This window comes from Chelonia mydas, chromosome 2 (genome assembly GCF_015237465.2).
Source record: "Chelonia mydas isolate rCheMyd1 chromosome 2, rCheMyd1.pri.v2, whole genome shotgun sequence".
NCBI classification, from domain to species: Eukaryota; Metazoa; Chordata; order Testudines; family Cheloniidae; genus Chelonia; species Chelonia mydas.
The window spans coordinates 68,573,959-68,598,998 of record NC_057850.1 but is presented as its reverse complement, the minus strand read 5'-3'; the positions used below and the strand labels follow the sequence as shown (position 1 = coordinate 68,598,998).

The 25,040-nt window shown below is 41.1% G+C and overlaps 1 protein-coding gene across 9 annotated transcripts in view; it reads right to left on the bottom strand.

Moving 5' to 3' along the window:
• The window catches only part of RB1CC1 (RB1 inducible coiled-coil 1), a 157,265-nt gene that overhangs the window by 122,768 nt on the left and 9,457 nt on the right, over positions 1–25,040 (bottom strand). For 7 of the 9 annotated variants that reach the window (XR_006288533.1, XR_006288534.1, XM_037892625.2 and 4 more), the window contains exons 2-5: positions 19,657–19,774; positions 14,400–14,529; positions 8,308–8,434; positions 7,785–7,955 (exon numbers count right to left, since the gene is read on the bottom strand). Coding sequence is in view for 6 of the 9 variants with exons in the window: in XM_037892625.2 (XP_037748553.1) it covers positions 7,785–7,955; positions 8,308–8,434; positions 14,400–14,470 (369 nt within the window). In the remaining 3 variants the exon portion in view is untranslated. Of the gene's footprint in view, positions 1–7,784; positions 7,956–8,307; positions 8,435–14,399; positions 14,530–19,656; positions 19,775–21,972; positions 22,107–25,040 lie in introns of those variants that run through there. The other 2 variants (XM_037892626.2, XM_027826507.2) reach the window with 2 other exon arrangements.

Below are 25,040 nucleotides of genomic sequence, written 5' to 3'. Positions count from 1 at the left end.
AGTAGGTTTCTGATATAGGGTGGTGTTTATGTGACCATCGCCTATTAGCACTGTAGTGTCTAGGAAGTGGACCTCTTGTGTGGACTGGTCCAGGCTGAGGTTGATGGTAGGGACCGCAGCTTCCCGCAGCCCCCATTGGCCTGGAGCAGCAAACTGCGACCAGTGGGAGCTGCAATTGGCCGAACCTGCGGACACGGCAGATAAACAAACCGGCGTGGCCCGCCAGGGGGCTTACCCTGGAGAGCCACGTGCCAAAGGTTGCTGATCCCTGCCATATAGTTATCCTATGTTAATGCATGCCTTTACTGTTTTTCTCATCCTCCTACTGTTTATCGTATCCTAATGTTATGTCTCGTCAAATTATGTATTGTGTGTTCTAGAGCAGGCATTATCCTATTCTGTTTGTACAATGGGCTCAAAGACTGAGGCTCATAGGTGATGCTGAAATCGAAGTAATAAATATCAGCCCCCTAGTTTAAACTGTTCCTTGAAACCACTGTTCATCATTGGTAACAGGAGATAATGTTTTCAGACATATACTATAAATCATATTGCATTTGGAAAACGGCATGTCATATGAAATATGACCTGCAAACTATTACAGACACAGCATGGGAACATGATTTCCACATTCCCCAAATAATTAGTATGGGGAAAATACTTAAGCAAATATTGGATCCTGGGTGTAGAATGCAGCAGCAGTCACAACTCTCCCACCATTGCAATATCAGGGGATTGTACAGTGACTAGTAACATTTCCACCCTCCCACCGCCCCGCATTTGTTCTGAATTCCTCTTCATATTGCTTCAAAACAGACACCATGAAAAACTACTCTATAGAGTACCAGGTTACAGAATCCTTCTTCACAATCTCTTGAGAGCTGTACTATCATGCAACAGAGCCACCATGGTTTTATTATACTTATGATCTTCCAATCACAGGAGGGGATTATAGAGATTTCCCAAAAGACAGATCTTGCTGACGTGTTTCATAAGCTGTCTAATAAACAAGCCTATAATATCCAAAGACAAACTGTAGGACAAAATTAACTGTGGAGAAGGCGTATGACAGTTTATTCATTTCTCCCTTAATAATAATACCACCTAGCTCTTATATAGTGCTTTTCGTCCCTAGATCTCAAAGCAGTTTACAAAGGAGGTATTATCTTCATATTACACATGGGGAAACTGAGGCACTGGGCAGTGAAATGACTTGCCCTAGGTTACCCACAAGGTTAGTGGCAGAGCTGAAAATACAAGACCCAGATTTTAAGGACCAGAACAGCGCTCTCTTTAAATGCTAATCTTTTCTTTATCTGGAATAATTTGAAGAAGAATTTGTTGCATTTTATGGATATGCTTCTTTTGCAAAGCAAAGCAGCAACATGGCATCAGATAAGTAACCACACCATTTTACCCCTTTATTGCTTACTAGCAGAAGACGGCCACAAAAAGGCACACCACACACAGCATATGCTCATCCTTCTGGGATCCTTAGTATAGGTGATCAAGACCCATAAGAGGCATTCTGAAATATGTGATTTCCTACAAGATAGTTACTGGTGGCAAGTATTCTAACACTTCTGAATAGGATCTACATTATGTGTTTATGGATAAAAATAAGAGATTCCAGTAAATAAAAAACTGCACACATTGTCACAGGTCATTAGTATCTCCTTCAGATTAAAGAAAAATTAATCTGACTGATTTGTATTAAAATTATAATCACATTTATTTTCTATACTCAACCCAGCAGACACTCGCAATGTAAGGCTCTGTCCAGAAGAAATAGAGCCTTAAGCACACACACTAACTATGTAGTTTGGTCCATTATCACAGCTAAAAACAGAAACCACAGCTCCAGACTGGAACTGAAAGAACTGCTTATAGAAGGGAGGAATCTTGGAGGAAGAGGAATGGGCAACTCAGCTCTCCACCTGCTACTCCATATCCTGGGTCCAGTTCCCTCCTGTGTGAGGCAAGGGCATGCAGACATCGTAATTATTACAGTCCTTGACCTGTATTACCCCTCTTACACAGTGGCAATCAAAAGTGGGGGAGAAAGTTGTATGGATGTCAGTCTGATTGTCTCCATAAATATTCAAATATCTTATATAGCCCTTATCATATTACTTGAGCACTTTACAATTCACAAATTTATCCTCACAACAACCCCGTGAGGTACAGAAGTATTATCTACTTTCTTATAGATGCGGGAACTGAGGTACAAGGTAGATTAAGTGACTTGCCCACAGTCACACTGGAAATTTGTGGCTGAACCAGGAATCCTCATTAATCCCAGGGTGTGGAGCACAGGTGCAACCATTCCATAACCTTCCCCACAGGGATACTGGGGTACACATTTTAATAGTCACATCCCCACTTTTCTCCACCCTTTTTTTCCAAATCCCCTCCATGCTGCTTCAAAGAACCATCATTGTCCTAGTCTAGTGCCCTATCCAGTAAACTAGGGTTTCTGGGTCACTAAAATGAATCAAAGGGTTACGGGGCTGACTGATGTCATCTCCCTGCTCTGGGCATTGAGACCTGATGCATAGGGTCACAGCACCATTGAGGTTTGGCTCAGCTGACCGTCCATCATGATGCAGGGGTGGGGAGGGAGGAGACGGTAGCTGCTCGGTAGATCTGGGTGAATGGCCTTGTGTGACTATATGCACCAGGTTGCAACACCATACACACATATTTGGCCCCGTCCGTCCCCTTGGGCCAAATATTTGTACATGGTGCTTGGGCTAGGCCACATCTGAGCAATGCTGAGACCCCAGAGTTTGCAATGCACAGAGTAGGGAGCCAACCCCAACCAGACACACAGGATATGAGATGTGAGGGAGAGGTTGGTGTCATATTCTCCAATAAGTAACCCCCACAGCTAGATGACACCTGCCTTCCATACCCTGCCCTGCCAACCCAGGCCTCCAAGGTTCCCTAGCCCACGGCCATGAACTCCCCCCATATCCCAACCACCCAAAAATCTTTCCCCACTGCACCCCAAATCCCACCTTATCCTGCCCCACATGGGCCATGAATGGGGTCTGTGTTTGGAGGGTGGGGTGAAGACTATCAGCTTGCCACCCCTCCTCGGACCCTTCTGCCCCACAAGTCCTTTCCCAAAACCTCCAAACTCTCAAATCCGACTGCATTACAACCCAAGACCCCCAAATCCCACCCCTCACACTCAGGCCCCCATGGACTGTGTGGGGAGCTGTGTGGGTTTTTTGGTGGTGTGTCAGCTCACCTCCGCCAGTTGCCAGTGGGGCATTCCATAGCTATTCATCTCTGTTCAGAGCATCTGTAATCTTAGTTCTGAGTCCTTCCCATCCCAATGGGCCACTGGAGGGCGGGGGGGAATTGGGTCAGGGGGCCTCTCTGAGGGGGGCGGGGGGTCTCTGGGTCGCAACAACCTACCAAGGTTTACAAGGGGGGGGTTGGGCTTATAAAAGGTTGGCGTAACACAGCATTAAACCACCTTCCCCCCACAGGGAGATGGGAAATCTCTCCAAAGTTAGGGTGAGAAAGTAATGTGCATGTGGGGGCAAGAACACTTTATTCTCTTCTCCACCCCCAAAATGTTAAAGATAAGTTTGATCCCATTAGACCAAAGATTTGTCCATGTCCTCTCTCTAAGGACATACGGAAGTCAGGTTATTAAAGCCAATTTAAAAAGTTCTTCCTTGGTTGACAAATTAGCAGGCAAGGGAAGAAACTGCCCTCCACACTGGGGAGTGCATCAAGCCCAGCACATTGCCAACAATTCCTATTAATACTTGTGGTGGGGCGGCTACCCCACACAGGGAGAAGAGAACCCACTAATCAGGAAAGGGCTTATTGAGCCCACTAATAGGAGGAAGCCACGCTGGAGCCGCAGATCAGTGCCAGCAAGGGCCATATATAAAAGGGCTGCTCAGCAGAGAAGAAGGGACTCTCTCCCTGTAGGGCAAGGGAGGAGGACTGGCTGCCTGAAGAAGTGCCATAGATAGAGGAGTGCTGGGCAGGGGCAGCAGAGTGCGAGGGTGAACTCCTGGCTGATGCCTTGCTATAAGGGCTGAGTGGGTGCAAGAGCTACCGGGGAAGTGGCCCAGGGAAAACAGGCAGCAGGTTGGAGGAGGGCAGTAGCTGGCTGCCAACTATAGGGTCCCTGGGTTGGAACCCAGAGTAGCGTGAGTGCCTGCCCCCCGCCTTTTGCGTCCCACTTGCCAATGAGGTAAGTGGTCAGTATCTAGACTGCAGAGTGCCCCTGAGGAGAGGGGCTGGACCTGGGATTGCAGTAGGCCGCTGAGGCTAGTGGCGGGTCTAGGGACTGCCGGTCCCCTGGCAGGGGGGAGATACAGGAGTGGGGGCACAGTCGGAGGACTGTGCCCAGAAGATGACGCTGCAGTCCAGGGAGTGATGCCAGGCCAAAGAATGGAGACAGCAGAGATGGCAGGCATGGCAAGCCAGACACCACCAGCTGAAGGCAGACTGGCAGGGCCGAGAGCTAATTCCCATGACAGCCAGCAGGAGGCGCCGAAATGCTGAGTCCCGCCCCGTCACAATACTGTTGTGTCATATTTTGCACTTTTATTTCAAAAACAGTTAACAAATTTTATTTTGGAGTGCACCAGACACATCAGTCACCAGAACTGAGAGAACATTTTAGTCCCAGGACAGATAGCCTATTAAAATACTATTGAAAGGAAGGATTTGTATTTCCATTATGAATCAAGTTGGACTTGCCTATTACATGTGGTACAAAACATCTTCCCATGTTTGGAGACATCAACAGTTACCTGTGTACAATGAAGATGATTAACATTTTTATCATTTAGCTCACTTCTCTATTGCCTTCATTTTCTTCATTAACCTCTATTAGTATGAAGAGACGCAATCAGTCCAGATATTGAATGCAGTGTTCCACATTCCTGAACCTGGTCTACATGGTTGTCAATTCCATGTACTTCATCTGTAGATGCCTTTATTGTAGGAAACACTCATTTCCTATCTGTACAAATACACTAATTTAGAGAGATTCAAATGGAACTCAGAGTGTTTTACTATCTAAGTGGAAAACTAGCACTCAAGGACAAGTAAGTGAAAAACCAAGATCTACACAAACTTTTGGGACATGAATCTTATTTTTGTAACCCCTCCAAAACTTAGACAGGAGATTGGAAAGGTACAATTTTTAAAACTGTATCCACCAAGATTCTATTTGGTTTAATAATATTTGAAAAACAACTGGTAAGTTTTCCTGTCTTCAAGCTGAGATAGACTTAAGCATGTTGAAAATAAAGCAAAAGGCATTAAAGCTCAAACAACCAGAGAAAAGTTATACTGTCCATATCAGCAGCGCACAATACATTTAGCAAATATCATGAATCCACAAAAATGTTTCCTGGAAGCTCTATTACTGTGACACATGCACCTCAAAATGGCATCCTGTAACCCCCATATTAATTATTCATATGTGGTTGTGCTATTTTATAATAAACATGACATGTAAGATATCATATAAAATGTCATGATCTGCTGAAGCCCACTGTTCTATGCAAATATGTACATCATCAATGACTATGAAGTTATGAGATTTTGTTGTATAGTTGTTACTGAAATATGCTGTAAATTTGCTAGGGACATACAAAAGGATCCACATACAGGAGGGTGTTCAATGACCATTAATTAGCAGAGGAGTTGCAATCAAGGGATTTACAATTCAATGACAGTTGCCCAAACACCACACAATGGGGACTGCTTAATTCTATGACTCAGTTGCACAAGACCACACCAGGAGGACTGCTCAACCTATTGATTCAGCAAAGCCCACCGGGACATGTGTGTCTTAGAATCACAGAATATCAGGGTTGGAAGGGACCTCAGGAGGTCATCTAAGTCCAACCCCCTGCTCAAAGCAGGACCAATCCCCAATTAAATCATCCCAGCCAGGGCTTTGTCAAGCCTGACCTTAAAAACCTCAAAGGAAGGAGATTCCACCACTTCCCTAGGTAACTCATTCCAGTGCTTCACCACCCTCCTAGTGAAAAAGTTTTTCCTAATATCCAACCTAAATCTCCCCCACTGCAATGTAAGACCACTACTCCTTGTTCTGTCATCTGCTACCACTGAGAACAGTCTAGATCCATCCTCTTTGGAACCCCCTTTCAGGTAGTTGAAAGCAGCTATCAAATCCCCCCTCATTCTTCTCTTCCGCAGACTAAACAATCCCAGTTCCCTCAGCTTCTCCTCATAAGTCATGTGTTTCAGTCCCCTAAGCATTTTTGTTGCCCTCCGCTGGATCCTTTCCAATTTTTCCACATTCTTCTTGTAGTGTGGGGCCCAAAACTGGACACAGTACTCCAGATGAGGCCTCACCAATGTCGAATAGAAGGGAACAATCACGTCCCTTGATCTGCTCGCAAAAATGCCCCTACTTATACAGCCCAAAATGCTGTTAGCCCTCTTGGCAACAAGGGCACACTGTTGAAACATATCCAGATTCTCGTCCACTGTAACCCCTAGGTCCTTTTCTGCAGAACTGCTGACTAGCCATTCGGTCCCTAGTCTGTAGTGGTGTATGGGATTCTTCCCTTCTAAGTGCAGGACTCTGCACTTGTTCTTGTTGAACCTCATCAGATTTCTTTTGGCCAAATCCTCTAGTTTGTCTAGGTTCCTCTGTATCCTATCCCTACCCTCCAGCATATCTACCACTCCTCCCAGTTTAGTGTCATCTGCAGACTTGCTGAGGGTGCAGTGCACGCCATCCTCCAGATCATTAATGAAGATATTGAACAAAACCGGCCCCTAGGCACATGGACTAAGGATATAAGAAACACTGGCATCTTGCCTTGGCCTTTCTCCTCCCCCCACTTATGCTCGAAGCAACAAGAACACTGAGAAGACAAAACCTTCAACTGAGGAAACTGGTCCAGGCTCAAGAGACACCTGTGTATTAAGAACTGTAACATGCAGTGGGGTGAGAAAACTGCTTGCTAAATACTACCTAGTGTCATAAAGTTTAAAATGTAGATTGTGTGCTTATCTCTTATTTTCTTTGGTAACTATCTCTGACCCCTTATGCCTACCACTTATCATTTAAAATCTCTCTTTCCATAATAAATCTGTTTTATATTTTATCTAAAACAGTGTGATTTGTTTGAAGTGCTTGGAAAATCTCACCTCAGGTACAAAGGCTGGTGCATGTCCTTTCCATATTGAGGGAGAGGGGCAGACAGGGTAATAAATTTACACTTTTCAGACTTCTGGCCAGGGTGAGATGGTATAGTCTGGGGGTGCAAGGCTGGGAAGCTGGGGGGAATTGGCTGGTGCCTTTCTCTATGTGATTCATGAGTGGCTTTGGGAGCATTCATACAATATAGCTGGGTGTGGGGCTCCACACGCTGTTGTGCTGAGTGATAGCAGTTCCTGGAGAGGTTTGCTGCTTGTCACTAGCAAAGCATTGTGAGAGACAGACCAGGTGGAAGAGTTAAGGGGGTATAGTGGTACCCCAGTTTCAGGCTGCACCAAGGGGATGCCATCACAATTACAATTTATGTTGAGATGCTCTGAAGATTCTTCAAGCGACATCAAGATACAGAAGACCTTAGCACACTTCAATACATCCAAACATGAAACTCAGGCATCCGAAAAACTGCCAACACTTATATGATGCATTTACCGCTTTTTGAATCAACTCATATTGATGACTAGCCTGGAGTTATTATTGATGTGACACAGAGTTATTCTAATTAGTTTTAAATCCACTAAATTCTCAGGATTCAAATATAACTTACCACAGCAAGCTGTGTCCGCGAAGCTACCGTGTGAAAAACTGCAGGCATCATGAGAGATTCTTCAACTTTTAATTCCATCTCATTCTCTGCTGAAAATGTGGTTTTGGGAATAGCTGGTGGGCGTTCACATAAGATCATCTCTTTGTTGAACAGGAAAATTGGGTTTGTGTCCTATATTAAAATTAAAATATCCTCATAAAGAACTTTGAGAAATAAAACATGCATGCAATCCAATCAACTAATTGCACTAGCATGTTTTGGAAACAGCATAACTTACGTAACTATTCATGGAAAATTACTTATATGAGTATTGCATCCAAGAGAATTATACGTAAAACCACTAATTTCCTGATATTAAAAACAAGAATGAACAAAAAAAAGGTCTCCAGAAAAAAAAAAAAAAAAAGACAACCCTCACCCCCCTCCAAAAAACCCACACACCATTAGGAAGCTGTAACTCTTACTTCTCTTCAACACCTTGTTTTGTAAGGGGAAAAAGAGAGAGACTATAGTGTACACTTACTGTTCCAGCACTGTAACTACAGACTCTTCTGTCTGCTGCCATACACTCCCCTCCATTGACAACCAGTACCTGGTGCTGAATGGCAATCTTATACTTGGTTTGGATTGCATGTTTAAGGTCGGACACACTAAAAGGGAAAAACAGAAACTTCAGTATCAATATCTTATTTAAGCAACTGATCTTCTCTCATGCAAAATATTCCTGTCATATACAAAATAATCTTTAAGTCTAACAGCAGTAGAGTAAAAACTAATTGTGAATAAGGGCAAAATGCTTGGTTGTGTAAATACTGAAATCCGCTGTATTCTGGCTACCCAATTCATAGACTAAGAGGAAAACATGACCCATCCTCAGAGAAGTTTGTTTACAAAATGATACATCTCAGCTATTTACACAAGAAGCACATCTGCAACTGTAATGTTGGAGTCCAGGATTAACATGCATTTCTGGCAATTACAGCCGAAGTTATATTAAACTCTCTGAACATGAGCCAACTATTGACAACTACCACAGTCCAAACACTTAATATTATGTTAGGGGACGTTATAAGAACATAAGAACAGTCATATTGGGTCAGACTAATGGTCCACCTAGCCCAGGATCCTGACACTTCCAACAGTGGCCAATATCAGATGATTCAGAAGGAATGAACAGAACAAAGCAATTATGGAGAGATCCATCCCATGTCATACCAGTGTACCAGTGTACCAGTCATACCAGCTTTGGGCAGTAAGAGGCTAGGGACACCCAGAGCATGGGATTGCATCCCTGACTATCTTGGCTAATAGCCACTGATGGAGCTATCTTCCCTGACCTTAATCAATTCTTTTTTAAACCCTGTTATAGTTTTAGCCTTCACAACATGCCCTGTCAACAAGTTCCCCAGGTTGACTGTGCACTGTGCAAAAAAGTACTTCCTATTGTTTGTTTTAAACCTGCTGCCTATTAATTTCATTGAGTGACCCTTTGTTCTTGTGTTATCTTAAGGGGTAAATAATACTTCCTTATTCACTTTTTACACACCATCCATGGTTTTGTAGATCTCTACAGTATCCCCCCGTTGTCTCTTTTCCAAGATGAAATGTCCCAGTCTTTTTAATCTCGCCTCATATGTAAGCTGTTCCATACCCTTAATCATTTTGTTGCCCTTCTATGTACTTTTTCCAATACTAACATATCTTTTTTGAGATGAACTGACCAGAATTACATGCAGTATTCAAGATATGGGTGTACCATGGGCTTATAATATTTTCTATCTTATTAGCTAACCCTTTCCTAGCTTTTTTGACTGCCGCTGAGCACTGAGCAGATGTTTTCAGAGAACTATTCACAGTGATGACAGGATCTTTCTTGAGAGGCAGCAACTAATTTACACCACAGCATTTTGTATGTATAGTTGAGATTTTTTTTTCTAATACGCATTACTTGCATTTAGAAACATTGAATTTCATCTGCCATTTTCTTGCCCTGTCATCCAGTTTATGAAATCCCTTCGTAACTAGTGGCAATCTGCTTTAGACATTATCTTGAGTAATTTTGTATCATCTGCAAACTTTGCCACCATACTGTTTACCCCCTTTTCCAGATCATTTATGAATTTATGAAACCTGGACCAAGTACACATCCTTGAGGGACTCTGCTATTTACCTCTCTCCCTTCTGAAAACTCATCATTTATTCCTACCCTTTGTTTTCTGTCTTTTAAGCAGTCCATGAGAGGACCATCCTTCTTATCACATCTGCTTACTTTGCTGAAGAGCCTTTGATGAGGGACCTTGTCAAAAAGTCCATATACACTAAATCAACTGGATCACTCTTTCCCACATTTGTTGACCCTTTCAAAAAAGTCTAGTAGATTGGTGAGGCATGATTTCCCTTCACAAAAGCCATGTTGATTTGAACACGATTTGTTGGTCCTCTACATGTCTGATAATTCTGCTCTTCACTAGAATTTCAACAAATTTCCTGTTACTGAAATTAGGCTTACTGGCCTGCAATTGCCATAATCACCGCTGGAGCCTTTTTAAAAAAAAATTGGTGTCACATTAGCTATCCTTCAGCCATCTGATTCAGAGGATGATTTAAGTGATAGGTTACATACCACAGTTAATAGTTCTGCAGTTTCATATTTGAGTTCCTTCAGAACTCTTGGGAGAATACCATCTGGTCCTGGGGACTTACTGTGTTTAATTTATCAATTTGTTTCAAAACCACCTCTATTGACACCTCAGTTTGGGACAGTTCTTCAGCTTTGTCACCCAGAAACAATAGCTCAGGTGTGGGAATGAATCTGCTGTAAAGATTGATGCAAGAATTAATTGAGGTTCTCCGCAATGACCTTATCTTCCTTTAGTGCTCCGTTAGAACCTTAATTGTCCAGTGGCCCCACTGATGATTTAGCAGGCTTCCTGCTTCTGACGTATGTAAAAAAAAAAAAAAAAAAATTCTCTTAGTTTTTGTGTCTCTTGCCAGTTACTCTTCAAATTCTTGTTTGGCTTGCCTGATTTTACTTTTACTCTTGACTTGCCAGAGTCTATGCTCCTTTCTATCTTCCTCAGTAGGATCTGATTTCCAATTTTAAAGGATGTCTTTATCTCTAACTCCTCTTTCACTCTGTTTAGCCATGGTGGCATTTTTTGATCCTTCTCTCCGCCCCTCCCTTTTTTTTTTTTTTTTTTAAATTTGAGATATACATATAGCTTGAGCCTCTATAATGGTGTTTTTAAAAAAAGTTTGCATGCAGCTTGCTGGTATGTCACTCCTGAGACTGTTCCTTTTCATTTCCATTTAACTAATCTACTCATTTTTGTGCAGTTCTCCTTTTTTGAAGTTAAATGCTACTGCGATGGGCTTCTTTGGTACCTTCCCTCCGACAAGGATGTTAAATTACATCACATTATGGTCACTATTACCAAGCGTTCAGCTGTCGTCACCTGTTGACCAGATCCTGTGTGCTACTTCGGACTAAATCAAGAACTGCATCCCCCCCTTGTGGCTTCCAGGACTAGCTGCTCAAAGAAGCAGTCATTAATGCTATCTAGAAATTTTACTTCTGCATCCCGTTCTGAAGTGACATATACCCAGTCTATATGGGGATAGTTGAAATCCCCCATTATTATCGAGTTTTCTATTTTTTATATACTCTCTAATCTCCCTGAGCATTTCATAATCACCATAGTGGTCAGATGGTCAGTAATATATTCCTACTGTTAGACTCTTATTCTTCAAGCATGGAATTTCTATCCATAAAGATTCTATGGTACAGTCTGACTGATTTAATATTACATTTGATTCTATGCTTTCTTTCACATATAGTGCCATTCTCTCACCAATACGATCTACTTGGTCATTCCTATAGATTTTGTATTCTGGTGTTATCATGTCCTATTGATTATCACAGTTCCACCAAGTTTCTGTGATGGTTATTATATCAATATCCTCATTTAATACCAGGCACTGAATTTCATCCATCTTAACATTTAGACTTTGTGCTCTTATATAGAAGCACTTATAAAATTTGTCAATATTAGCTATCTTCCTTCACGTGACTGGTGCTCTGCTGTCTCTGACAGACATATTACAGTTACAGATATTTTTGGGACTTATCACAGAATAAATGAATGCGACTTTTCCATTTGACTGTTTCTCTTCAGCTCCTACCTGTACTTTATCAACTTCTATCCTCGCCTCTTTACTAGGGTATAGAGAATATCCATTAACTGATTCCGCCCCCCGCCAAGAGACGTGTCTGTCCGAACTGTGAGCTCCTCCGCAACTGTTGGCTTTCCCCCAGACCTTAGTTTAAAAACTCCTCTACAACATTTTTAATTTTACATGCCAGCAATCTGGTTCTGCTTTGGTTTAGGTACAACCCATCCTTCTTGTACAGTAGCTCCTAGCTTAACGTTCTAGTTATGTTCCTGAAAACTGCTATTTTAAGTGAAACAATGTTAAGTGAATCCAATTTCCCCATAAGAATTAATGTAAAGGGGGGGGGGGTAATTTTTTTTTCCACCAGACAAAAAAATAAATATATATATATACACACACACAGACACACAGCGTAAGTGTTAATACTGTACACAGCAATGATGATTGTGAAGCTTGGTTGAGGTGGTGGAGTCAGAGGGTGGAAGAGGGTGGGATATTTCCCAGGGAATGCCTTATTGCTAAATGATGAACTAGAACTTCGCTGAGCCCCCAAGGGTTAACACGTTGTTGTTAATGTAGCTTCACACTACAAGGCAGCAGGAATGGAGAGAGGAGACACAGCATGGCAGAGAGAGACAGAGACACACACCGTGTGTGTGTGTGAGAGCGTGTGTGTGTGAGAGAGAGAGACTTGTGCTTAGCCCCTTTAAGTACGCTGACCCCACTCTAAGTACACTGCCTTTTTAAGTAGATCAGCAAGTTGAGACAGGCGCTGCTGCCAGCAAGCTCCCTCCATCCTAAGCCCTGTCATGCCTCCCCCGCTCTGTGGAGATAGAGTGCAGGAGCAGGGGGAGGGGGACACCCTGACATTAGCACCCCTATTTCCCTCCACACATCCCTCTGCACAGCAAGTAGGAGGCTTCCAGGAGCAGCTCCAAGGCAGAGGGCAGGAGCAGCACACGGCAGGGGGGGGAGGGACACCTGAACTGCCCAGCCATTGATAGCCTGCTGGGTGGCTGCAGCGCAGGGAATTTAGGGGAGCTGATAGGGGGCTGCTGGTCCACCATGGTTCCAAGCCCCCACCAGCTAGTTCCAAAGGGCTGCTCTTTCTGCAAGCAGTGGACAAAGCAGGTGGCTGCCTCACAGCAGTTATAAGGGAGCACTGTGCAACTTTAAACGAGTATATTCTCTAATTGATCAGCAGCGTAACAAGGAAACAATGGTAACTGGGATGACGTTAAGTGAGGAGTTACTGGATAGACTCCTTCTTTCCTAACAAACATAAAACCCTTCCCACACTATCCATACATTGAGACCCCACAGTTCTGCGTGTCTACCTGGTCCTGCATATGGAACTGGAAGCATTTCAGAGAATGCTACCATGGAGGTCCTGTCACTGGTACCTACATCTACCACGACCACCAGCTCCTCTGGCTTCTCCCCAGCACGGCATGTAAGTCTGTCTAGATGTCTTAAGAGATCCACAACCTTTGCACCCAGCAGGGAATTTACCATGTGGTTCTCCTGGTCAACACAAACCCAACTAAATACATTTCTAATAACTGAATACCTATTACTAACTGTCACTTCTTAGTAACTGGGGTCCCCTCCCCCTCATTGTAAAAGGATACCATGACATCTGGAAGGAGTTTCAACTACAGGACTTTTTTTGTTTTTAATATTTTGTGTATTTTTACCACCTTGTATTGACTGGTCCATTATACATCCAGTAAATGCTAGAACGCTTTAGAAAATTACATTTTAACTTCAGCAGGAAATATACAGTCAAATCACGATGTTGCATTGGAACATGTCAAGAATATTGTCTTCAGTATGGATTGTCTAATGTAACACTACATTAGACAATCCATACTGAAGACAATATTCCAAATGTAGCCAGACACAAAAGCTTATGTCAGCAAGGCACTGTTGCCTGTCATGTGCACCATCCCAGCAGCCTTTTATTTTTTCTTCCTGATGCTACACTATGCCCACAAACACCACATCAGGCATCTTTCTTCCACAGTTTCCCTTCTCCCTTTCTGGGCATATTTCCTCAATGATTAAGAAAATACTTCAGAGCAAATTAGAAATTTTATTTTAGTTTTATCATTTTAAATACTAGTAAATTCCTGGCTGCTTCAGATCAAAAGAATGACATTTTATGTATAAAAGTAATGCATTGTATATCACCTAGTGACTATGCGGGATAGTACATTTTGGCTACAGCTGCATATGAATATTAAAAATTGTATGGCTCCACATTCATAGAAACAGGTAGATTTTGCCGGTAGTTGATAATTAAAATGAGTACTAGTTGCAGAGACTGTAATGTTGCTGCTTACACATATGGTGGATAATTTCAGTATTCTGTCTAGCGTGCGTACACACACACACTTTATTTTAAAGAAAAAACACACAGCAGTTCACTCATTTTCTTACTTCTGTACCGCAAGTTCTGTGTCAAAGGTGAGGGTAGTTCCAGTGTTGACCACAAATACATATAACTTCATGATGATTTCTTTGTGTTCCTGAAGTTTATACCTTCCACTTTGGTAGTATCATTTAGAAACTGCAAAGAAACCGAAGCACAGCATATCACTTACAGTTAACTCACTTTTTAAAGAAAAAGCTAGGAAGGTAGCTAAACCACAAAAGCAGCTTATTAGATCTTAAATCTTTCAACTGAGAACATACTGGAAGGGCCCATGACGGGTTATTCCAGTCAGTATACCTGCATTGTGGCAGAACTGATGTAATTGCTTCCAAATCATCGCCAGTAGATGGTGAGGCATTGTCAGGTATTGCCATTTATTATTCAGGACTATTTTGTGGCTATTTGTTTCAGTAGTATGAAATAAAACTATACAATTATTGTATAATGAACATAAAAGTACATCACACAAACCAATATTTGCTTACATCTTTAGTATGTATATTTGTAGTTTATCATCTACTATGTGTTTTAATCATGTCCTCTTTCACCACACAAAATCCTTAACAACAAACTTGGACTAGCTACCAACCTTTTGAAGGGCTTTATCTTTGTCCCCAGTTTTTGTCAGTCAGAATTTGTTTGATTTAAAATCCATTTTAAATATATGGACAGAAAGGTCACAGCAGTAGTTACCACTCTTATTTTTGTTGGTGTTCATCTTACAGTGGATTGGCTGACTGGTGTCCCCAAGTTCCCTCCCCAGTACCCAGCAGTATGACCTGATATAGGGTATGTCTACACAGCAAAAGCTGTGCACAGGCTTGCCTACCTGAGCTAGCTTGAGTCAAAATATAACAGCAGTAACAACAGTAAGGAAAAAGAAAAGGAGTACTTGTGGCACCTTAGAGACTAACCAATTTATTCAACCAAATTGGTTAGTCTCTAAGGTGTCACAAGTACTCCTTTTCTTTTTGCGAATACAGACTAACACGGCTGTTACTCTGACACAGTAAGGAAGTATGAGTGAGTAATACAAGCCTGGCACACACTCTGAGTACGTACTCAGCTCATTAGCCTACTACCGTTACCCATACTAGCAAGATTCAATCCAATACAAGGGTAGGTTAACCCAGGCACAATTTTTGCTGTGTGGACATACCTATAATTGGCACCTTTTGTCCTTTATAATGACCCCTCTCCCTCCTGGTCTATTGTCTGTTCTTGTTTTTCTTTCGTTTTACCTTTCCATCTATACTGGTCCCCCTTCTCACTCCTCTACCCACTAGAAGGCTAAATGCTACTTAGAGTTACTCCTGGTGGGAATTCTGTGCCAGAATATTACAAATTCTGCAACAAAAAATTAAAAATTATGTGCACAATATTTTAAAAGTCTGCAAAATTCTGAATAGTTTGTCACCAGTTTCAATTATTTTTGGTCATTTATTTCAAAATACCTGTCAGCAAGTATGCCCGTAACAATACGGACAACAAAAAAGATTCAGGAAATGTTTTTTGACAAATAGATTCCTTACTAGGCATATTAATACAGAACTGTGAGATAATAATTCAATTAAACTACAATACAGAATCATATTTCCTGCACCCCTCAGAAGCAGTGCAAAGGCTTGGGGGAGTCAGGGATAATGGAGGACCTGAAGGAGAGGGAAGTAATTGCTGGGAAGGAGTCTGGGTGTGAACTTGGAGGGTTGTTGGATATGGGTCGGAAAAGTATGGAACAGGATTTTTTCGGGGACGGGGAGGGATTGTTAGGCAGCTTTCCCCATGCAGACCCTGGCTGACCCTTAGCCTCTCCCATTCAGTCAGGCACCTCTGCCCCTGTCCCCATGTGTCTCTGCACTACCGCAAAAGGTAGAACTACAGCAACTTCTGGCAAAAGCTTTTTTCTGCACAAAAAATTAAAAATATGCATAGCTCATGAAATACGCACACACAATTCCCCCAGAAGTATTAGAGTGGGAATATGTCCACTGCAATTGAATCCTGGGTTTTTCCATAGACTCAACCCATGCTTCCCTGACCAAACACAGCCATTGAAAAATTAGATGCTTAGAGTTGGAGAAGCAGCAACCTACTATCTAAGAGAAGGCAAGCTCTTTGGGGCAGGGACTATCTTTTTGTTCTGTGTCTGTACAACCACCAGCACAATGGGATCCCTGTCCACAACTAGGGCTTTTAGGCACTACAGTAATACAAAAAATAAGAATTTGCTTTTGAGCAGCTGCACACCACTTTGTGACGCCAGAAGACCACACTTGCAACATGGATACAGAACACAAGGGATTTATGCCATTTGAACTTCCATGCTGTTTCTTTTTCTCTGCCTTGTACAAGGAGGGAACACGTCTCCTCACAACTTTTCAGACTGAGGAACACTCAGCTGAAGGGAAACATTTCGATCCACAGCATCACCTCAGAGTACTAAATCAGTGAGTGTGCATATCCACACTGCAATCACACCACTTTCCTCTTACAGCAGTTAAACTAAGTCAGGCACATAATCCAACATAGCATCTAGTGTACTGGCCCTATGCATCAGAAAAGCCGCAGTTTATGGAGTTTTATGGAGCAGTTTGTTTTGTTCTAATAAGTAGTTTCTCGCATCCTTCAATGTCTACCTCATGCAAAGCAAAAGGTATCTCCTGTTCTTTAAGAGGAAAATAGTGCACGTAGTTGGCACAATGTGACCAATCTGATCTGACCTACCTACAGGAAAGAGATTCATGTGTTTAAAGCCTATGGACAATTAAATCCTTCCCCTTCAATGCTGAAAAAAGGCTTAAACACACAAGCAAAGCAATACTAACAAGAACCAAATACACGCTGGGAACTTTTGTTTTTGAAAGCTGGATTTGTTATCTTCCTAAACTGTCTCAAGGTTGTTCTGTTTACAGACTAAGAGTGTTTGAGTTAAAGACAACTACTAGAAATGACTGCTATTGAATCCTGGGTCTTTCCAAAGACTCAACAATTATAAAAGCCTAAGAATATTCTGAAGAGGAAGTGTGGTTATTTAATTTGGTGAGTTCAATATCTATTCCTTTTCTTCCCCCCCCGCCTCCATTCTGAATTAGGTTCTAATGGGTGTTACCATTCTACTGGACTATGGCACATGGCATTTTTCAAGTCTGACAACATAGGTTAATAGCCCCAGATCCCTGCACTAGTCTGCTTACCAGATGCTGTACCTACTATATCTGACAATAGGAAAGAGGTGAAATCTGCCATCTGAGAAGGGGTCCTCGTGTTCTGATGCCATCTTTCTGACCTCACTCTTGTCCAGATACACTGCCAAAATTCAGGCCCATAATTTTCCACCAAGGCAGATGGAAGCATTAGTATACAAAAGGCTCAATCATTTTTACTACCACGTTATCCAATCTTGCACTAGTGAGGAATTAAGGGTATGAATTTTACTAACATAGATACACTCAGAGAAACCAGAGATCCTCCCTGCTTGAGAAAGGAGACACAAATTTTGTCAGAGCCGAAAACAATTACTACTACCCCACTATCTGAACAAAAATGAGCACTCTTTCCCTCTTTCTTCTCCTGTCTTCAGTTGCATGCTTGTGTTTGGCCCTGGAGAAGCAGAATGTGACAAAACTGAAAGCTTGTGAGCAACCTCTTCCAAATTAGTAGCAATTCTGAGCCAGTAAACAGCTGTAGGAGAAATTTCAAAATGTATTTCAAACACAGTGAAAAAAGCTCTTCTGCTGCTGGAGGAATTCTGGAAAGTTAGGTCTTGTCTACTTGGAAGAATTTTATTAGTTATAAGAATATGTAACCCCATTTGGACATACTTATTGCAGCATAGTAATGGCTTTTTTCAGTTTAGCTTAAATTCTTTTCCAAGTGATGTAAGCTAAACCTAAAAAAGCCATTACTATGCTGCAATAAGTATGTTCAAATGGGGTTACATATTCTTATAACTAGTAAAATAAGTGTGTCCAAACAGAGGTATATGGCAGTATAACTATTGATTTAAATTCAAATTTCAGGTTATTCCAAAGCAAAATGCACTTTCCTTTGTATACAGACACTGACAACAAAATACAAGGGGCAGAAGGAGCCAAACAAAAATGGAAGTGTGGGAAAGGCACCAGACTAAATAGAAATTGAAATGGAGGGCGGGGGAGACAAATGGGTAAATAAAATAGCTACCAACTCAAAAGGCTACCTCCAGAAAAGTTCAGAAAAATCTTCCCTTCTAAATTCTGGAGCTGTGCTCTCTCCCCAGCTTTTCAAACATATGTTATAGGAAATACACAAACTAGTCAAGATCTCTATTTTTACCTCTGGGGTTCAGAGACTAAAACATTGTTTTTTAGGTAGAAAGCAACACAACAGTGTTATATACAGTGCACCCAATTCTCCTCTTACTTCCACTAATTTAATCCCAGGTAAAACATTGAATTTAGTGCTAATTTACACTGGTGAGAGAGGAGTACAGTCTCAACAAAACTGTTAGACTGTGGAATGATCTGGTGGATTCTGAAGAATGGACTAGCAATCATTGCTATAATTCCAAATCTTAAAAATACAACTTAATTATAGGTTTAGTAGCAGCCGTGTTAGTCTGTATTCGCAAAAAGAAAAGTACTTGTGGCACCTTAGAGACTAACCAATTTATTTGAGCATAAGCTTTCATGAGCTACAGCTCACTTCATCGGATGCATCTTAATTATAAATCAGTGTCCATAAACAAATTATCACAATAAGTTGTTTCCACCATAACCATACTTGAATCTCAGTGATGAAAAATATAAAACTGTTTCTATAAATCACACAAACTTGCTAGACAAAACAGTCAAACAAAGCTCAGCAGGAATTAAGTATGATTTGTTATCCTCTGGTGTTTCGGTATGGAAAAAGCTAATGGTGCTAATCATCATCTGTTCTCTCAGGATGAAATTCATCCCTATGCAGAGGACTGGAACAAGGCTTCTTCAACGCCTGTGGAAAAAAAAGTCCTATTTTGCAGATTTAAGTGGCACTCACTTGGTAAGTGGGCCAAAAGCTTTGTGCTGCCCCTGTACACAGGGGCTAATTAATCCTCAGAATTCTTTCATAATCCTTAATGATGAAGCTAGTATTGCCATTTTTTACATTTACAAAAAAACCAAAATCATTGCCAAGATCAAACCAAACATAAGCCAATCTATAGGATAACTGTCACACATCACCATGTAATAGACTTAACTTAAAAAAAAAAGTTACAACTTCAAGGGAAAAAAGGATTACCTTCAGGAGCTATACAGAGCTACCACCTTCTTTAAAACACAGCAGGATAATAAGGTGCACATTTGCTTCAGTTGATTTGGCAACAGAATGGAATGAGTGTTCAAAATGAGTAAAAGACCTGCAAACAAAAGATACAGAATGTAATTAGGAATATCCATAGAATGTTTGGTTAAAACTGAACAATGAAGAAGTTTTTATTGCCAGTGCTGCACCTCAGAGGAGCAAATTGATGTATCTATGTTACAAACATTTAATTACTCTAATTTTGTGACATTTTGCTTAATATTTGTTTTAAGTATTACACTTTCAACAAACTTTTTCAGTAACTACAAAAAGAGTTAGACTAATTTAAGATTAGTCAATTGCTGTAAAAACAAAAATTTAGTTACATATGCTAGACCTACTCAATTAAACTTGAGACAAAAAACACCACCAAATTATAGTTTAGATACAGAAGGAGCAGAGAACTCAATATCCAGGGGATTCTTCCACAAATTAGAATATTTTCCCATTTCCTTAAGAAACTGAGAACCAGTAGTTAAATTTTAAATATAAACTGTAAGTGTTTCTTCACACACTTCCAATACTACGCTTCACTAGATTGTCCTAAAATACTTAAATGGGAACTCAGGTTAAAAAAAAATAAACATAAAAATCAAATCACTACACAGACTAAAAACAAAAAGAACAGGAGTACTTGTGGACCTTAGAGACTAACAAATGTATTAGAGTATAAGCTTTCGTGGGCTACAGCTCACTTCATCGGCTGCACAGAATGGAACATATAGTAAGAAGATACACATACACACACACACAGAGAAGGTGGAAGTTGGCATACAAACTGCAAGAGGCTAGTTAATTAAGATGAGCTATTATCAGCAGGAGAAAAAAAAACTTTTGTAGTGATAATCAAGATGGCCCATTTAGACAGTTGACAGGAAGGTGTGAGGATACTTAACACGGGGAAATAGATTCAGTATGTGAAATGACCCAGCCACTCCCAGTCTCTATTCAAACCCAAGTTAAGGGTATCTAGTTTGCATATTAATTCAAGCTCAGCAGTTTCTCCTTGGAGTCTGTTTTTGAAGCTTTTCTGTTGCAGAATTGCCACCCTTAAGTCTTTTACTGAGTGGCCAGAGAGGTTGAAGTGTTCTCCTACCGGTTTTTGAATGTTATGATTCCTGATGTCAGATTTGTGTCCATTTATTCTTTGACTAAAAACAGCGTTTTTAAAAATCTAATTCAACTTTTCCTATTAGTGCTGATTGCTTAACTTTTTCCTTTACAGTGGCACTCCTGTGACAAGAAGAGATATCACAGGTGTGACAGAGAGAAGAGAGAGACAGAAAAGGAAGAAATGGAAGGGACAAACACGAAGTGGAAAGACAAAAACACAACAGGGGCTAGGACCAGATACTGAAGGCGCAGCATAGTCACGACCTAACTTGTGATCAGGGGAGTTCTATAAATGAGATCTTTAAGACACAAGATAGGAATTTGTATTACCAGACAAAATACAATAATTATAAATCATGCCATTCAGCTTAATGGCTAAGCTATTATTTAAACATAATACTTGCTACAGCAGACAGATGATAGAAAAACATGAATACAAGAAAAATGCAAAGATTAAAAAAAAATGAAAAAGCTACCCAAATCAATACAAGTAAAAGAATACAGCATCTAACAGAAAAAAAAAATCAAACACAAATTAACCATGTTGTATTTAGATCTCCTGCAAAACGTTTTCACTATTTTGTGTGGTGAATTTGCAGTCAAAGTCCAATTATTAAATCGGTATAGCTTCTCAAAATATTACAAGATGCAGGGTTTTTTTTCAGGTTAGTGGCAACTCTGAAAAGCTGAGTTAATTTTAGAGATGATTCATGAGGTGCAGTTAATTGTTTTGTCACAGAGTACTTTAAAGCTTATTAATTTCATTTAGCACATTTAGAAAGTTAATTCACTTAGCTCAACACTGCTTATTGAAAACAAAACAAAACCACCCACCCAACAAGTGCTTAATTTGTAATGAAAAAGGTGATGGGGCTCAAGCAATTTTTTTACATTCATAACTGATGCACCAAGCCCAGAGGTGCCAGGGATATGAACTGCCAAGCCTAGAGGTGCCTCCAGGCCTCAGTCCTGGCAAAAATTAAGCACTGCACCCAACCAACAAAACCCTCTGTTACATCCATAAAAACTGGCTGATGCAAAAGCCTCCTTAAAGGCATACAATACCAACTCTTCTGTAACAACGCTATAACACTATGGCTTTCATAACATTCCAAGCTTGATGCAACGTGTAAATGGTACCGAAGTAACTTTTTGGTCCATTTGTGCTATATGTGCAGAATCTCCATGTTCCATTGTTTGATTTTGCTTGAACAATCCTTTCAGACTACAAATCATTTCCATGCTCATGAGTCGAAACTGGATTACTGCACTTCTGGATAATGGAGAGAGAAACAAATACGAGTTCCACAGTTCAGCTTTAAAGGCGCACTGCCAATTTGATTTTATTTTTTAGTTGATAAATTTCAAATAATTTAAGTTTCTTATAGCACCATGTACAAATTTTCTTTTTAAAAACAAAATGGTGTTTCTGATCCCCTGTTGATTTCCATAAGGGTCCTTTGTAGACAGGAAAGGTGAATGGGCAGACCCAAGCATGACAAAAAACAAACAAAATATTCTCATACTTAGATCCATCCTTCCTTCCCTTTCCTCTGCCAATGTACTAATGGTAAAGAACAATGAGTATAATCAGTTTACAGGACATTATAAACATAAAAATTAAATGTAAGTTAAGAATTTTATGTTGCTAAAACCTTAGTTTATTTAAAGTGAAAATTCAGAAATGCACTGTGTCACTTTATGTTTTCTTTACTCTGTTATCTAAGCTAGAGCAGGGGCGGGCAAACTTTTTGGCCAGAGGGCCACATCGGGTTTCCAAAATTGTATGGAGGGCTGGTTAGGGGAGGCTGCGTCTCCCCAAACAGCCAGGCGTGGCCCAGCCCCCGCTTCCTATCCGAGCCCCCTGCTTCTCGCCCCCTGACGGCTCCCCCGGGACTCCTGCCCCATCTACCACCCCTTGCTCCCTGTCCCCTGACCATCCCCCAGACACCCCACCCAACTGCTTCCTGCCGCCCCATCCAACCCCTCATTTCTGACTGCCCCCCCCCGGACATCTGCCCCATCCAACCCCCCTGTTCCCCGCCTTCTGACTGCCCCGACCCCTATCCACACCCCCAATCTCTGATCACACCCTGAACTCCCCTGACCTCTATCCAACCCCCCCTCCCCCCCCAACCACACTGCCTGGAGCACCGGTGGCTGGTGGCGCTACAGCCGCGCCACCCAGAGCACCAGGTCAGGCCACGGCTCTGCAACTGCGCTGCCCGGCCGCCCAGAGGGTTGCACCGGCAGCGCGGCGCACTGAGGCTGCAGGGGAGGGGGAACAGCAAGGGAGGGGCCGGGGACGAGCCTCCAGGGCCAGGAGCTATGGGGCCGGGCAGGAGGGTCCCGCGGGCCGTAGTTTGCCCACCTTTGAGCTAGAGGCCCTTAATACACCAAAATTTGAATTTCAAATTCTGTAGGGAGTAAGCCTGTTTAAATACAACTATTTAAACTGGATTTTGATTAGTTCTAGGCTTTTTAGGAGCTTTTTAAAAATATATTTAAGCTAAAACTCAAGTTGTCAGGGGTCCTTTAAGGCTGAGATTTTAATTTAAATTTATTAAATTTAAAGTTAGATGTTGCCATAGCAACTCTAACTCTGCTTTTGTGCCTATTCATTTCAGGGTGGACACAAATTTATTAAAAACAGATTTTTTTAAAATTTAAATTAAATACAGGGTTTTTAAAATAAACCTATTTTAAAATATTAAATTATGACAATTACAATCATTTTAATTAATTTAATAAAATATTAAGCAGTACATGTTTGCTGCCAAGTTTTAAAGGAGCACAGAATCTGGTGCAAGAAGTGGAATATAGCTGAACCGGTTGATAATAGCAACCGTACTATAATTTAATTGAATAGCCTTGTGGAGAGAGGACAGGATGACACCAAAGAAGCCCAACACGGTAGCAATGAACTTCAGAAAGGGAACACACAAAAATGAGGAAGCTAGTTAAACGGAAATTAAGTGAAAAAGTCACAACAGTAAAATGCCTGCAAACTGCATGGAAACTTTTTAAAAACACCATAATAGAGGTTCAAATTAAATGTATACCCAAAATGAAAAACATAGTAAGAGGACCAAAAAAGTGCCACCACGGCTAAAAAAAGTAAAAAAAAAGAGTGGTTAGAAGCAAAAAGGCATCTTTAAAATTTGCAAGTCAAATCCTACTGAGGAACACAGATAGGAGCATAAACTCTGGCAAATCAAGTGTAAAAATATAATTAGGCAAGCCAAAAAAGAATGTGAAGAGCAACAAGCCAAAACCTCAAAAATTAACAGCAAAAAAAGTTTAAGTATATTAGAAGCAGGAAGCCTGCCAAATGATCAGAGGGGCCAGTGGACGACCAAGGTGATAAAGGAGCACTTAAGGAAGATACTGCCATTGTGGAGAAGTTAAGTGAATTCTTGGCCTTGGTCTTCATTGCAGAAGATGTGAGGGAGATTCCCATATGTGAGCTATTCTTTTTAGGTGACAAATCTGAGGAACTGTCGCAGATTGAGATGTCAATAGAAGAGCTTTTGTAACAAAATGCATGACTTAAGCAATAATAAGCCCCAGACCTCAGAAAACGTCAAAGAACGATATTTAATAAATTTCACTTGATTACCCAAGAATGGAAGCACTGCAGATGGCAGAGAAAGTAAAGGAACAAGATTTAAAAATACTATCAGGATGTATGAATCCCATGGAGACTCATGAACCCTTAGTATACACATCAAGCTAAGCAACACCCACAGCTCTTTACAGAAGTACATTATTCCATACCATATACCTCAAGTTTATCACACATATTGGCTTGCATGATAGCAGCAATCTATGGAGACACCTAAAAATTCATGCAAGGAATTTAGTATTCTTGAACCTCACTGGACCTCAAAACATACAAAAGTTTGCAAGTGTTTTTTTATTATTATTATTGTTTTTTCATTTTTATTTTAAGGTACATCTAGTTTCACGTAGCTTAAAAATAGCTAAGGAGCTACTGACATCCATTACAGGGACACTGCCAACAATATCTAGTCAATTTCAGCTGCAGATACTACACTTGTCCCTGATTCTTCACAAGGAAAGTTTTGGTTTGGTTTTATAGTCATATTGTCCCTTTTTAGAAAATGTTATTTTCCTCCACCGTTGCTGTGTGAAAGACCCACAAAATCAAAAGCAACTAACTATACAAGGGAAACAGCGAAAGTGAT